The 15,838-nt window shown below is 34.9% G+C and overlaps 1 protein-coding gene across 1 annotated transcript in view; it reads left to right on the forward strand.

The window, feature by feature from the left end:
* LOC149781815 (cytochrome P450 4F6-like) overlaps positions 1-14,438 on the forward strand; it is a 72,731-nt gene extending 58,293 nt beyond the window's left edge. Inside the window, exons 9-11 of the mRNA XM_089935987.1 lie at positions 2,232-2,510; positions 9,535-9,600; positions 14,185-14,438. Coding sequence (XP_089792113.1) covers positions 2,232-2,510; positions 9,535-9,600; positions 14,185-14,284 — 445 coding nt within the window. The 3' untranslated portion in view covers positions 14,285-14,438. The remainder of the gene's footprint in view (positions 1-2,231; positions 2,511-9,534; positions 9,601-14,184) is intronic.
* The last annotated feature ends 1,400 nt before the right edge of the window (positions 14,439-15,838 follow it).

Raw genomic sequence — 15,838 nt, forward strand, 5'->3', positions numbered from 1 at the left:
CTATTTGAATCTTCACTGAATGTATTCAAATAGGAATTGATTAGTTGTCGATGTCAATAAAGGTGCTAATCCATCCTCGTTTCTTTGCTTCTGTATTTATTGGTTATTCAGAAGGATTTGAGTAGTTGGCCATGTCAATAAAGGTGCCAGTCCACCCACTTTTCTTGTTTACATTGGTATAATTGTTTATTCAAAAAGAATTTGAATAATTGCTGATATCGATAAAGGTGTCAGTCCATCCTCTTTTCTTTATCTACATCAGTATTTATTGTCTGTTCACAAAGGATTTGTTGTTGTTGTTTTTCTAGGGTTTAACGCCATTTTTCAGCACACGATAGGCTATGCACGGCGGCCAGTATTAATGGTGGAGGAAGAACCCGGGAAGAAACACCCACCCACGAGAAGCTACTGGCAAGCTTTCTCACATACCCACATTGGCCGAATCCTAGACTCAAACCCATGCAGACAGATGTGAGATGGCAGTAATCCTTGAGGGTTTGAATAGTTGCTGATGTCAATAAAGGTGTCAGTCTGTCTCTTCTTTGTCAGCATCATTATTTATTGTTTTATTCAAAAAGGATTTGAATAGTTGCTGATGTCAGTAAAGGTGTCTGTCAATCCTCTTTTCTTTGTCTACATCTGAATTTATTGTCATATCTTCTCACATAAAAGCTACATTGAAAACACTGAACAAATTCATCTTAAGCTAATCAAATATTGTTGGGGTCTTTAGTAAATCTCTGAATGATGCAAATGAAAAATCAAAGTAATGAAGTGTTTTTCTTGTCAAACTTAGTACACACATTAGCATTCTTCTAATGGTGTAAACAAAGATTATGGTCAGAAACTCAAATAGATGTTCATTAAATGCATTGACAATCTCAGAAATAAATATGGGAAGTGATTTGTTAAATGTCTATATCACACAGATAAGAGTTCAATTTAAATTAATAAAATTGGATGTGTTGATTACAGGTCTCAGAATTTCTCATATTAATACATCCCTCACATGTCTGACATGTACACTGACTTCTTGATCAACTAAACATTACCATAAAAGACTCAAATCAGACCTTGGGATTTTCTAATAAGCCAGAGGAAACTCACATTCAGACCTGGAAAATAATTGTTTTAACTGAAACCAATACACAGAAAATGATCTCATTTAATGTTTAATGATTTCGTTGCAATAACCTGTGAAATGGTCTTGTGGTTTCTAAAAAATATAACCTCTACCAGACACTGTCACATGGGCCCCGAGTGGCCGAGTGGTCTAAAGTGCTCACCATTCCGGATCACTGCCATCTCACCTCTGTCTGCGTGGGTTTGAGTCCAAGGCTCGGCTAGCGTGGGTACGTGGGAAAGCCTGTCAGTAGCTTCTAGTGGGTCGGTGGTTCTTCCCTGGGTTTTCCAGGGTTCTTCCTCCACCAGTTATACTGGCCGCCATGTATGGCCCATCTTGTGCTGAAAAATGGCATTAAACCCAACAGCAACAACAACAACAACACTGTCACATGGGAAAACTAGTTCCCTGCCTCAACTAAGTTTTAGTAGATGATTAGTTCCCTGCCTCAATTAAGCTTGATTACAAGGTAAGCATATTGGCTATTCAATAGCTGTGTAATGGGTTCAGAACTTGCATTTAAAAGATCAAATGTGGAAATATATTGCAGTTAACGTTCCAAAGTATGATGATAGGTGGGGTGGGGAGTAGTGTTAATGGTTTGTGGGATTAGCTACAACAGTTCCTGAAAGAATGGATGTCCATCAACAGTTAACAAATTTTAGGAGCTCTGGTTGATTGATATTTAAGGCATTGTCAATTTTGGTAGGATGCCTATTTCAAATATGTTGATTTTAATATGATCCCTATTTCAAATATGTTGATTTTGATATGATGCCTATTTCAAATATGTTGATTTTGATATGATCCCAATTTCAAATATGTTGATTTTGATATGATCCCAATTTCAAACCATGTCGATTTTGATATGATCCCTATCTCACACAGTGTTGATTTTGGTATGATCCCTATTTTAAACTATGTTCTCCATCAACATTTCGTATTACTTGTTATCTTTTACTCTCTTAAATCAAGTGAATTATCAAATGTATGTCTCTTGGAAAATCCAATATTTCATGAACTAACATAAAATAAATTATATTATTCAACTCATGAATTCAATATTTCATTGAAAACTGATGTGAGATCCTTGACACATGCATTTCAGGGAAGATCTGCCAAAGCTTGAATACCTGACATTGGTCATCAAAGAAGGCATGCGCTTTCACTGCCCAGTTTTTAGTATACAGCGACAATTTACTAAAGATTTTGAACTCGATGGACATATGTTTCCTGCTGGTACTGTTGTATCTGTTCTACTCCTCAATCTCCACCACAACAAAGATGTATGGGACAATCCAGAAGAATTTATTCCAGAGAGGTTTTCCTATGAGAATTCAGCAACAATGGATTCCTACCAATTTGTGCCATTCTCTGCTGGGCCAAGGTCAGTTCCTTTGTAAAAGTTTATACAGAAACTTAGATACTTGCCATCTTTCTAAACAATGGTAGGGTTTATTTTATTCACAATTATGATCATAGACCAGAAGTGCTTATGGGATGGTTTTCTATCCATCATCTATCATCTTTTCGTCCATTAGCACATGTTTGTTATTACTACTTTTCATAAATTGCTTGGAGGATTGCCTTGAAACATTACAAGACATTCGCTCCATGGTCTAGTTGGACATAAATTAAAATGGTTCTGCTCAGATAATCAGTATGGCTTCCAGTGGCCATCTTTAAAATCATGTTATAAGTATTCTTGAACCATTGCGATATCAACAATGGATCTTTCATTGAAAGTCTTCTTATGGTGTCTAGTTGGTCCTAATGAAAATAGTGCCTATTTGTTATCCAATATTGCCACCATGGCAGCCATCTTGAAAAAATCTTGCTATCATTACTATTCCTGAATATTGTTTCAGCAAGGGATTTTCAATGAAAGACTTCTTATGATGTCTATTTAATTCTAAGTGAAAATAGTGCCAATCTGTTGTCAGTATGACCGCTGTGACAACCATCAGCAAAATCGTATCAATACTCCTCCTGAATGGGTGACTTATTATAGTGTCTAGCTGATCCTAAATAAAGATGGTGACAATCTGACATCTGAAATGGCCATCATGGCAGCCATTTTAGAAATCTTGTTACCTGAATTGTGCTTGAACAGACAGTCATGTTGATGTCGAATTTTAACCTGATATCGTCATCTGATGTCCAGCTGTTCTTACATAAATATGGTGATGATCTAAAGTCCAATATGGTCCTTACAGCAGCCATCTTGAAGATATTGTTATTGCTACTTCTGAATAGAAAATCATATATTGAAAATATTGTTATCTATACTATGCTAAATTATAGGTTCTCAAGAATAGACTTTATATGATGTCAAGTTGGTCCCAAATGAAAATGGTGCCAGTCGTTTATCCACTATGGTTACCAAGATGACTTTCTTAAAAATCTTGTGATCACTACTGTCCCTGTAATGGATGATCATTATGATAGCGGGTTTTCACTAAAATGTTTTTAATGAGGTCTACTTTATTCTAAATAAAAATGTTGTCAATCTGTATTCCAATATGTGCACCACAGAGACTATTTCATAAAACTTGTCAATCTGTATTCCAATATGTGCACCACAGAGACTATTTTATAAAACTTGTTGTCAATCTGTATTCCAATATGTGCACCACAGAGACTATTTTATAAAGCTTGTTGTCAATCTGTATTCCAATATGTGCACCACAGAGACTATTTTATAAAACTTGTTGTCAATCTGTATTCCAATATGTGCACCACAGAGACTATTTTATAAAACTTGTTGTCAATCTGTATTCCAATATGTGCACCACAGAGACTATTTTATAAAACTTGTTGTCAATCTGTATGCCAATATGTGCACCACAGAGACTATTTTATAAAACTTGTTGTCAATCTGTATTCCAATATGTGCACCACAGAGACTATTTCATAAAACTTGTTGTCAATCTGTATTCCAATATGTGTACCACAGAGACTATTTTATAAAACTTGTTATTACTGAAGAATGTATGAAACAGTTTCAACACTTGACAGTTAAAAAGAAGAAATGGTCTAATCTTAAATTCCTGCAAAATTTGTTTTGCCTATTAGAGCATCACTCTCTTGAAAAACTTGTGTTTCACTTTTACACTAGGGATCTTGTAGTAAAAGGCAGGATGGGTTCTCGTTGCATGCAACCTAAGTATAAAAAGACAACACCATTTAATACATTTAAGTTTTTGAAATTTATTATTAGACTTGATTGGATTTTACTGCATCTTTACTTTTAGTAATTTTCAATTTAAGAAAACAACAATGATATTATTTTTTAATTAAAATGCATAAATAAAATCTTTTGACCCGTACACAGTTACAAATATTTCAAACCAAACAAGTTAATATAACATGCAATGTTTGTATGACTATGACTCTCTCATTACCATTTTCTATTTCAGGTTTATTGAGACATTTACATTTTTCAATTTTTTTGTCTGTGATATTTCATTATCAACGTTAGTGTTCCATACTGCTTCAAATTAGGCATTAAAACCTGAATGATTACACTTTAAAACAAAATTTTTGGGATAAAATAATTTATATTTAGTTCAAACATGAATCCATATCATCTTCATGTGCAATGCATTGGAAGAGATGAAGAGGTATTTATCTTGTACAATATATTCTCATTTGGAGGCACATGCCACTAACAGTTAAACACTCATCATAACATAACAGGCTAACATTATAAGTTCCCATGCTACTTGGAAAATCAGAAAAATGTTGGTAGAATGAAAAGTGTGTTCCCAGCCAGGATAAGCCCTCTAATTTTGCAGATTACAATCAAAGTTGGGAGAAAAATTGTGAATTTTCAGCCACCACATAAGTAATAAAAGTACGTAATAGAGTTTAATGTATTGAGTTCTTACTGGTTTTGTTGAAGGCTGCAAAACACTTCAGACATTTGAGGCATAATTGCCACATGGATTATTTCAGTACACTCCCTAAACATGTATATTTGTTTATTCCATCCAAGTGCTCAGGCAGTTGGGTTTGTGAAGTAGTTTGCTTACTCCTTAGTCCCCTCAGTTGGGTTTGTGAAGTAGTTTGCTTACTCCTTAGTCCACTCAGTTGGGTTTGTGAAGTAGTTTGCTTACTCCTTAGTCCACTCAGTTGGGTTTGTGAAGTAGTTTTCTTACTCCTTAGTCCACTCAATTTGGGTTTGTGAAGTAGTTTTCTTACTCCTTAGTCCACTCAATTTGGGTTTGTGAAGTAGTTTGCTTACTCCTTAGTCTGCTCCATAATGGTATCATTCTTTTGCAGAAGACAAGTTTAGCATCACACTGCTAACACACATTCTGTGATGGTAAATGTTTGAGAAAACTAAAGTTTATCTGCCCCATTTCCCCATTTAACATGTAAAGTTAACAAGCTTTTATTGTGTCATCATAATTCTTTGTTTATTATTTGGCAGTTCGCATTCGCTCTGGTAACACGTTGTTAAGTAGTATCATCAGTAGAAACCTTCAAACCTCAACTCTTGCCTTTGCAGTAAAATATGCCATCAGACCTTACTAAATATCTAGAAATCCGCTGGTCATATGAGCAATTTTCACTGCAACATTATGTGCTTTGGGTGTCCTAGACAATGATTACATATACTGATCAATCTATAGACAGAGTGTGCTTTGGGTGTCCTAGACAATGAATACATATACTAATCAATCTATAGACAGGGTGTGCTTTGGGTGTTGTAGACAATGATTACATATACTAATCAATCTATAGACAGAGTGTGCTTTGGGTGTTGTAGACAATGATTACATATACTGATCAATCTATAGACAGAGAGTGCTTTGGGTGTCCTAGACAATGAATACATATACTAATCAATCTATAGACAGGGTGTGCTTTGGGTGTTGTAGACAATGATTACATATACTGATCAATCTATAGACAGAGAGTGCTTTGGGTGTCCTAGACAATGAATACATATACTAATCAATCTATAGACAGGGTGTGCTTTGGGTGTTGTAGACAATGATTACATATACTAATCAATCTATAGACAGAGTGCGCTTTGGGTGTCCTAGACAATGATTACATATACTAATCAATCTATAGACAGAGTGTGCTTTGGGTGTCCTAGACAATGATTACATATACTGATCAATCTATAGACAGAGTGTGCTTTGGGTGTCCTAGACAATGAATACATATACTAATCAATCTATAGACAGGGTGTGCTTTGGGTGTTGTAGACAATGATTACATATACTAATCAATCTATAGACAGAGTGTGCTTTGGGTGTCGTAGACAATGATTACATATACTAATCAATCTATAGACAGAGTGTGCTTTGGGTGTCCTAGACAATGATTACATATACTAATCAATCTATAGACAGAGTGTGCTTTGGGTGTCCTTGACAATGAATACATATACTAATCAATCTATAGACAGATGTGCTTTGGGTGTCCTAGACAATGATTACATATACTGATCAATCTATAGACAGAGTGTGCTTTGGGTGTCCTAGACAATGATTACATATACTGATCAATCTATAGACAGAGTGTGCTTTGGGTGTCCTAGACAATGATTACATATACTAATCAATCTATAGACAGATTACATCCAAAGTAGAGCACTAACCAGATGCAAACAGGACTGCAGAAAACCGCTCCTCCTCCAGTCTAGAGCACTAAATAAAACTGACTGTGTTGAGGAAAATGTTATTACTTACTTGTATCTGGACCAATCAGATGCAGACTCACACCTTGATAATAACTAATTTGCATTTTCAACTCTTATCAAGCCCCAAGGGCCAACATTACTTAACATATAGCATACATCAATTATCATTTACTTTTGCCTATTTTGTCTACTTGTTGTCAGTGAAGAATATGTCACATAGGAAGCTCAAACAGGAACACAGTGTAAACTAATAAATGGGTTCAATCATAAAAAATTATGTTTAGATTGATGACAACAGGTGTGAATACCTTTTTGTTTTCAGTTGTGTCTTAGTAAGAGCATAAATAGTATAGTACTAAGTACGATGAATATACTGTGTCATATAAAAAAAATGAAAGGGACATTTAACCAGTGATCTACATAAGTGTATTTTTGTATTATTAATAGAAATCTTCTTTATATATAAAGCTGTATAATTTTTAAGGCTTTTTGTTTTAAAACAATGGTTTTCTTGAATATTTTATTTATACCAACATTTATGGTTAAGCTTGTAAAGTTATATTTATTATTCTGCAACACTGAATGAGTTACATGCAAATTTATATGAATTTTAATACTTGTAGTAACTTGCTTTTAGCACTAGATGTACATTTGGCCGTTTTTTTACATGGTCATAATTCATTTGTAATGGGAGTGTCTATGAACAAAAACAGATTTTGATTTGAGAATTCAAGTTTTGCCAAAATGGTTATTAATTCCATTGATCAAAGGTAATAGGTGAATCTTGACATGATCATTTTTTGTTGTAAAAAAATACTTGAAAAGACCTGGAAATATTTGTGTCAAAAAGAGTGGAAACCCGTTCATAGGAGTGCATAGTTAATGGTTGTGTGTGATGCTTTCATACTGCAGTACCATGTCAACATAACACATTGACTGTAAATAAGATGAATTATGATTAACTTTTATTTTGGAATGGAGATAATGACTTAATAAGATTTACCCATTTCAAAAGATATTACTCGCTTTGAATACTTCAAGTTTTTTCATAATGCCCTTGCACTAGTGTTTTTTGATAGATACATGTATTTAAAACTTATACTAAGAACAAATATTTAAATATATTTTGAAACACGTTCTTCTTTTAAACCTAATGTGAATATTGGATGCTATTAAATATAACATCAAAATATATATATCTTTTAAGTGATTAATTTTAAATTTAAATATTTAATAATAATAATGATAGTGTTTATTTGTAATACAGGCCACTGGCCCATGATGCATATCCCTACATCATGCAGTACAAAAAGATGCATAGCAGAAAAGCATCATATCTATTAGAAGTGACACACATATATAAATGGGGGCCCCGAGTGGCCGAGTGGTCTAAAGCGCTTTCCATTACGGATCACTGCCATCTCACCTCTGTCTGCATGGGTTTGAGTGTCGGATTCAGCTAATGTGGGTATGTGAGAAAATTTGCCAGTAGCTTCTCGTGGGTCGGTGGTTCTTTCTGAGATTTTTCCAGGTTCTTCCTCCATCATTAATACTGGCTGTCATGTATAGCCTATCGTGTGCTGAAAAATGGCGTTAAACCATACAACAACAACAACAACATATATACATGAAAGTAATTGTTATTCCATTTTTCGAATTGGGTGACAAAAGAGTAAATATTACACCATGATCACACAAATGAATTCTATTATAACCTTAATACTTGCACAGAGCATGTTTTGTGATATTGATATAGAGTCTTATGTAGCAGGAGTCGTTGATAAAACATTTTCTCTCGTCTTTAAGGCTTTTATCGCAAACCTTGCCAAATTAGTCATCATAATTTTACTAGTATCATTTCGTATAAGAGGCCTAAATTTTTCTAAAGTTGGATTTCTTATATGCAAAGGTTGGTAAATATTTTATTTGAATTTCAGGATATAGTGGAAATTCAGTAATAAAATGGAATTTTATTTTTATGTCAACGTTAAAAATTTGTTACTCATTGTAAATACTTTCATATCGTTACTTCAGATTGGCAAGTTCCCCACTCTCATCATAATGATTATATAACAAAGATCACTCTCTCCCAACAATTCTAGATATCTTTGACAAGTAAATTCTACTCCTAATGACCAATAGAAAGGCAATCTTTCCATTGAATTAATCTATGCTGAATCTTTTGTCCAAAAAGATCCTCAAATCTTTGGCTGAACAATCTAAGAAATGTATTTTGATCATTTTGTTCTGAGAACACGAAATATTGCCAAATCCAAATGTAAATAGAAGCTTTTCATATTGTTTAAAAATTGAATGCTAGTAATTGTAAGATTGAAAACAGATTTATATTTATTCACAGAGTTTTTTATTTTCAAATCATTTTTAAAATTTAGAATTGAATACAAGTAACTGAGACATTGAAATAGATATACAGATCAATCAGAATCATGCTGAGTTAAAAATGATTTTTTAAATCTCTTCTAGATGTCTTTGAGAAACAGATATATTGAAAAATGCATGTTTCATCCATGAATGCATGTTGTACGGTCCTGTAAAAATGACATGTTGCATACAAAACTATATTAACAATACAACACTATTTCATCACATATCATTTATAGCTAATTTTATTTCAGATATTTAATAGATATGTTTGCACATTGTACATTTTTTAAATCTTTACATAATTATATTTCTTATTATATAACTTTACCATATATTTTAATACAATATATATATTTTTTCCCAACAGGAATTGTATTGGCCAACATTTTGCAATGCATGAGATGAAGGTTGTCATCTCAAAACTGGTTCACAGGTATGTACTTAGGAGTATACACTCTTTCATAGGTATGTACATACTGGTAGGTTTATATATACTCATTCATAGGTATGTAGGTAGACAGTTGTATACACACCTTCATAGGTAAGAAGAGAGACAGGTGTATACTCATAAGTAAATACTTGCCATGGTGTATACACTGATTCATTGGTATGTAAATTAGACAGGTGTTTACACTCATTTATAGGTAAGAACAGAGACAGGTGTATAGCTGACTCATAAGTAAATACTTACCATGATTCATAGGTAGGTATTTACACTAGAGTATAAACTGATTAATAGGTATATACATATGTGTACAGGGATTCATAGGTATTTAAATTAGACAGGTGTTTACACTCATTCATAGTATGTACTTAGGTTATACATTGATCAGTTTGTACGCAATTAGTCTGGTAAAGACACTTATTCATATATAAGTATTTAGACTGGTATATACACTGATTCATTGGTAATAACTAGTGTATACACTGATTCATAGGTAAGTACTTAGACTGGTAGGTATGCTGATTCACAGGTAAGTACTTAGACTGGTGTATACACTGATGCATATGTAAGTCAGACTGGTGTATACACTGATTCCTAGGTAAATACTTGCCTGGTGTATACACTGATTCATAGGCACATATTTAAACTGGTGTGTACACTGATTCATAGGTAAGTACTTGCCTGGTGTATACACTGATTCATAGGCACATACTTAGAATGGTGTATGCACTGATTCATAGGTAAGTACTTAGACTGGTGTATACACTGATGCATGGATAAGTTAGACTGCTGTATACACTGATTCATAGGAAACTACTTAGACTGGTTCATAAACTGATTCATAGGCAAGTACTTAGACCTGTGTATACACTGATTCATAGGTAAGTACTTGACTGGTGTATACTCTATGTCCCCAATTTTAAGACCACCACAGATAAACATAGACACTCCAACGAGGCGTTGTAGTTGTTATAGTTGTGAAAGGGCAGTGGTAGATGCTGTTTGGACTGCTGTTAAAACTCCTCTACATGATGACATATTAGATAACCTTCCCATCTCTGAATTTTGAGTCACCATCATGCAGGAGACTGGGGCTTGGAGCTGGGTTAAGTTCGCTTTTGATCTCCCACTTTATCTCAAAGGATAAAATTCTGCAAAGATGCCACTGGCCTATGCGATATTTCTCAGGGATGTCTATCCATCCATAGCCCTGTTGTAGGTGACAATTTTCATGTCCTCACCTTCATACAGGGGCCTACCTACACGTGAAAGTGACATCACTAGCAGCATATGTGAATGGGTACGTACATTTTACTAAACATTGACACCCGTAAGCTATCCTGAATAGCCCAGTTAGTCCCAAGCTCCCCCAAACAATCCTAAGTCATCTAAGTGGCGATAAGACCCAGTAAGTCCTTGTGTTATCAGTACGTCCTGAGCCACCTCGAGCACTCTTATGATAATATGATACCCATACCAGACCTAACAGGAGAGCAAGTGACCAAGATCAGGGCCCTGAGAGGTAGCATCCCCTGGGAGGCAGTTACCTCTCCTCCCTTATCAATTTATATACCTGCCTTTTGACATGGAGTTAGAGATATGAGATCGACTGCAGGCTGAATAGGGTAATGCCCAGTCTGATCAGTCAAAACAATGACACAAGATGTTGAGCCAGAGGAAGTAGAAGAGCACAAAGAAGAGATTAATTTCCTGGAAGAATATGTCAAAGATGTGAATAAAGAAGAGGTAGAAAAACACGCTTACTCCAAGAATTTGTATGTAAGGCTAATTTATTCAAGGTGGTAGCTGTTATAACTAACGTGTTTCCTTTTTTAGTCCACGGCAAAGAGGCTGTTGTGTTCAGCCTCAGAAGGGGCTGCTGTATCCCCTGCAACCACAGTTTGGGAACCAGTAAAGCCAATGCCTGTTGGATCCAGGTTTTAAATGGAGGTCTGTGCTTTCTAGATCCCTTTCACATGGAATAGGCATTCTTTTAAGCCATGCCATGCTGCAGTATAGATTGGTAATCTTACTCTATGGAGATGTCCTTTGGGGCTTGCAAATAATCTACACAATGCTGGGTATATGCCTGTTCCAAATGATGGATCCTGATATGGATAGTACAGAGGCAAAAACCTCTACTAAATAAGGCTGCCACCATTGCCGTGTTTACCTAGGGACTAACAACCTCTTGGCTACCGGTAGAATGAACATTCTCTTGCCAAAGCTTTTCTATCGTATGTTTGAGTTTCCATCTAGGGTGACTTTGAGGCTTCTGCATAACCTTTTGAAAGCATCTTCTGGCCTTTCAAAGCAGTTCCCTAAACGATGGATGGCTAGGGTTCCTCCTCCACACTTCCAATAAGTAAGGAGATGGATTCCAAAGTTTAGAAATGGGCTGTATGCACCGCACAATAGGTGTTCACGCAGCTGCTGAAGAATGGGGCTGCTTTACCCAATGGCATCTATGCATAGGTAGTTGTTGGTAGTTGTTCATGCCATGGTGATATATTTAACTGTGATCCTAAATGTCTAATAGGGGAGCCCTTTGCTATACTGAGGCAGATGTACAGGGGATCTTGCATACATGACCCAAGCGGCTTCACGACTAACAATAATACTAGACTCGGCGAGCTTTTGACAACTAACATTAGTACAGGTCCCAAACCAGCCTCATCTTTGTTAGGGTACTAGAACCTGCGAGCTTTTCGCCACGTCCAGTAATACTAGACCATAGGAGCTTTTGGTGATTTGATGACCAAGTGCTATGGTATTACATGCCCTAAAAAATGTTGATGTTCTGTGACTTTGGAAATTTATGCTGCTCTTTGACATAGCAAATAAAGAACATTGTCTCAAACTGACCCATTGCACTGCTACATGACTTGAAGGTAAATTTGGGTTTGCACTGTTAGATTTTTGTACAACCCAGATCTACACTGTTTCAAGTGGGATTTGAATGATACATTCTAAAATGAAGTATTTTCACATGTGCACAAGACTCATACAAAGTACAGTCACAAAATGTTTATAAATTTATGTTAATAACCGAATGCTGGCATGATGTTATAAATGAAATTAGCAAGGATAGTTCTACAATATGCATATAATGAAGGAACTAATTACAAAAATATTTGTTGGAAACATGTAAAATGAATGAAAATTGAAATTATTGGAGATTGGAGAATAGAAAGTGTATGGAATCTGCTGGTCAAATTATGTTTGCATATATCTATCTATCTATCTATCTATATATATATATATATATATATATATATATATATATATATATATATATATATATATATATATATATATATATATATATATATATATATATATAGGAGCCCTGATTGGTCTAAAGCTCTCACCATTATGGATCATTGCCATCTCACCTCTGTCTGAGTGCGTTTGAGTCTTGGGCTCAGCGATTGTGGGTATGTGAGAAAGCTTGTTGGTAGCTTATCGTGGGTTGGTGGTTCTTTTCGGGGTTTTCCTGGGTTCTTCCTCCACCATTAATACTGGCTGCCATGTATAGCCTATCTTGTGCTGAAAAATGGCATTAAGCCATATAACATCAACGTATTTATGGTATGGTTTATCTAGTATCTACTCACTCAACTTTATATTCATCTATATCTGTCTGCTCATTTGTCTCTCTAGAGACCGATCTGGTGGCGTAAGTGGTTAGAGCATCCGCCTAAAATGCGGAAGGTCAAGGGTTCGAACCCTAGTGGAGTCATATCAAAGGCTTATAAAAATGGTACCAGCAGCTGCCTTGCTTGGCGCTCAGCATTAAGAGGTTAGTGTTAGGACTGGTCAGCCTCGTGTCAGGATAATGTGACTGAGTGGGACATCATGCTACATGTCTGCAGCATGATGCTTCAGTGCTAGACATCACTATAAACTGTCACACTCCAGACATAGCAGCGATTTGAGTGGACAAATGTCATAGCTATGTTAAAAATCCAAATCACACACACACACTGTTCATCTATATGATTGTTGTTATTTTTTGTTTATCTGTCTGCTGTATATCCACAGCAATTATTATGACTTTGTCATTGCCTAAAAAGAATTTTAAAATGTAACAAGCATGAACTTTTAAGCCCCAAAGACACAAATATGTGGGTGGAGTATGGATAGAGCACCTATTTAACATACATACATATATACTTAAATACATACATACATACATACATACATACATACATACATACATACGCTGCCCCACATACGAAATGAACTTTTTGTTGACTCTTCATACTTTCAAATATGACAGGCACAGTAAATTTATTGTTATGTGAAAACAGTGCATGGACATTGGTGATTTTCTATTCTAGATATAAACAGGATGTGGCAACATTTAAGTTTGTTAAAAAAAAATTGATTGTTGAAGTAAAAATGCATTTCCCTCAATTTTCTGTTGTTGGGTCTGTATATAAAAAGTTCAATATATACATACAAGTTGAAAGATGGACATATAATTAATAGATACAGTGCAATAAAATGGCACACAGTACTGACATTAATTAATATGTTAGACTGGTTACCTTTTCATGTTTTTTGTAGGTACAAGTTTGAGCTAGAGCCAAATTATGTCCCTGAGAAGAAACCAGCATTAGTTATGAGAACATCCAATGGCATCCGAATGAGAATTTCAAAACGGTAGATGAGAGATGGTCCTCAGTTCTATTAACGCTGCATTTAAAATGTCTTTTAACACTTGCGGTTGAATATGCAGGTTTACTTTTGAACTGACTTGCATAGAATCTCTTGTATTCTAGATATGACATAAAAGCAGACACTGGTCTGAGGAAAACGGATTAACACGTCTCGACTCAATTTTTTTGTTTACACTAGTTTCAGTCTTTCTATTATTCACGAAAAACACATATTTGTTATGTTTCATAAAAATGATTATCCAAATTAAACAATCATGTGATTTAGTTTGCTTCAAATTAATTATCAAAATGGGAGTCTTGTTGTTGAGAAATGTAAAATCAGATAATACTCAGTATGTTTGAAAGGTACATCAAGATGCGGGATTGAAATATATATTAAGTAATGATCTGTTTATAAGGGGCTTTACGTATCCTGCTGAATTCTATTTTATGACCCTCTACTTGCTTTAGTTGACACAGATCTGATCATCTACGGTTTTAGAACATAGCTGAATCAGTAATTGTCAGCAGTGGCGACAGTATACAAACAAGATTTTACTCGTGTTAGATTACAGAATTGATTACGTACTTCAAAAAATGTCGTAATAAGAACAGTATATGTTAGAGCTGGGTACTAACAATACTTTTGTACTGCTGTATATTGAATGTATGGCGATATGTACCACGAAATACTGCCATTATATTAGAGACCAAAATTTCATGTTCTGTGGAAGGGACCTGACTTTTTTCTCTTTTTTTATAAAATGTTCCATCTGTCAATATCAGAACAAAACACCATCTTGCTCTGGTTGAATGCTACTTCAAAGAACTTGGAATTGTTTCCTGAGATGTTCATTGGTAGAAGAATGTCTACCAAAGGTACTTGAAAAGTCTCTTGAGCAGTTTTGAGAAGTATATATTACCCTTGATGACAAATCACATTTCATTTCATTGATTTCACTGCTAGAAACAAATATATGGAAAAGTTTATCTGCCATGATATTTTAACAGGCTACGTTAGCTTGAATATATAAATATTTAATGGAAAACCACCATGGAAGAGGAACAGTACCAACAGATTCACGCTTTACTTGGGTCACCCCCTGTTACGGTTTTGTTGCAAGATATGTAGCTAGGGTGTATTATTGATGATATATGTTGGGGGTACTTTTACTATAGTCATAATATATGTACGTAGGGTGTATTAATAATAATAATAATAATAATGAGGACTTTGTATAGCGTCTAATCTTTAGAAGCTCTAAGCGCTTTAAAACATTAGACAACATCTATAAGATAAAAAAACATATATAATAATATAATTACAAGCACAAACACCATGAAATTAGCAAAAATACATGCTGAGAATATTTAAGGTAGGAAACATTATTAGGTCTTTAAGCTCGTTCTTGCAGTCGAAATAAGTGAGTTTTGAGAGCACTCTTGAATGTAATCACTGTCTTTGTGTCTAAGTTCAGTGGTCAGTTCATGCCATGTTACTGGGCCCTGGGGATGCTGTCCATATGACTTTATTTTCATAGTGGGAATAATGAGTAAACGAT

The sequence above is a fragment of the Sinohyriopsis cumingii genome, chromosome 15, assembly GCF_028554795.1.
Source record: "Sinohyriopsis cumingii isolate HCF-2022 chromosome 15, ASM2855479v2, whole genome shotgun sequence".
NCBI lineage: Eukaryota > Metazoa > Mollusca > Bivalvia > Unionida > Unionidae > Sinohyriopsis > Sinohyriopsis cumingii.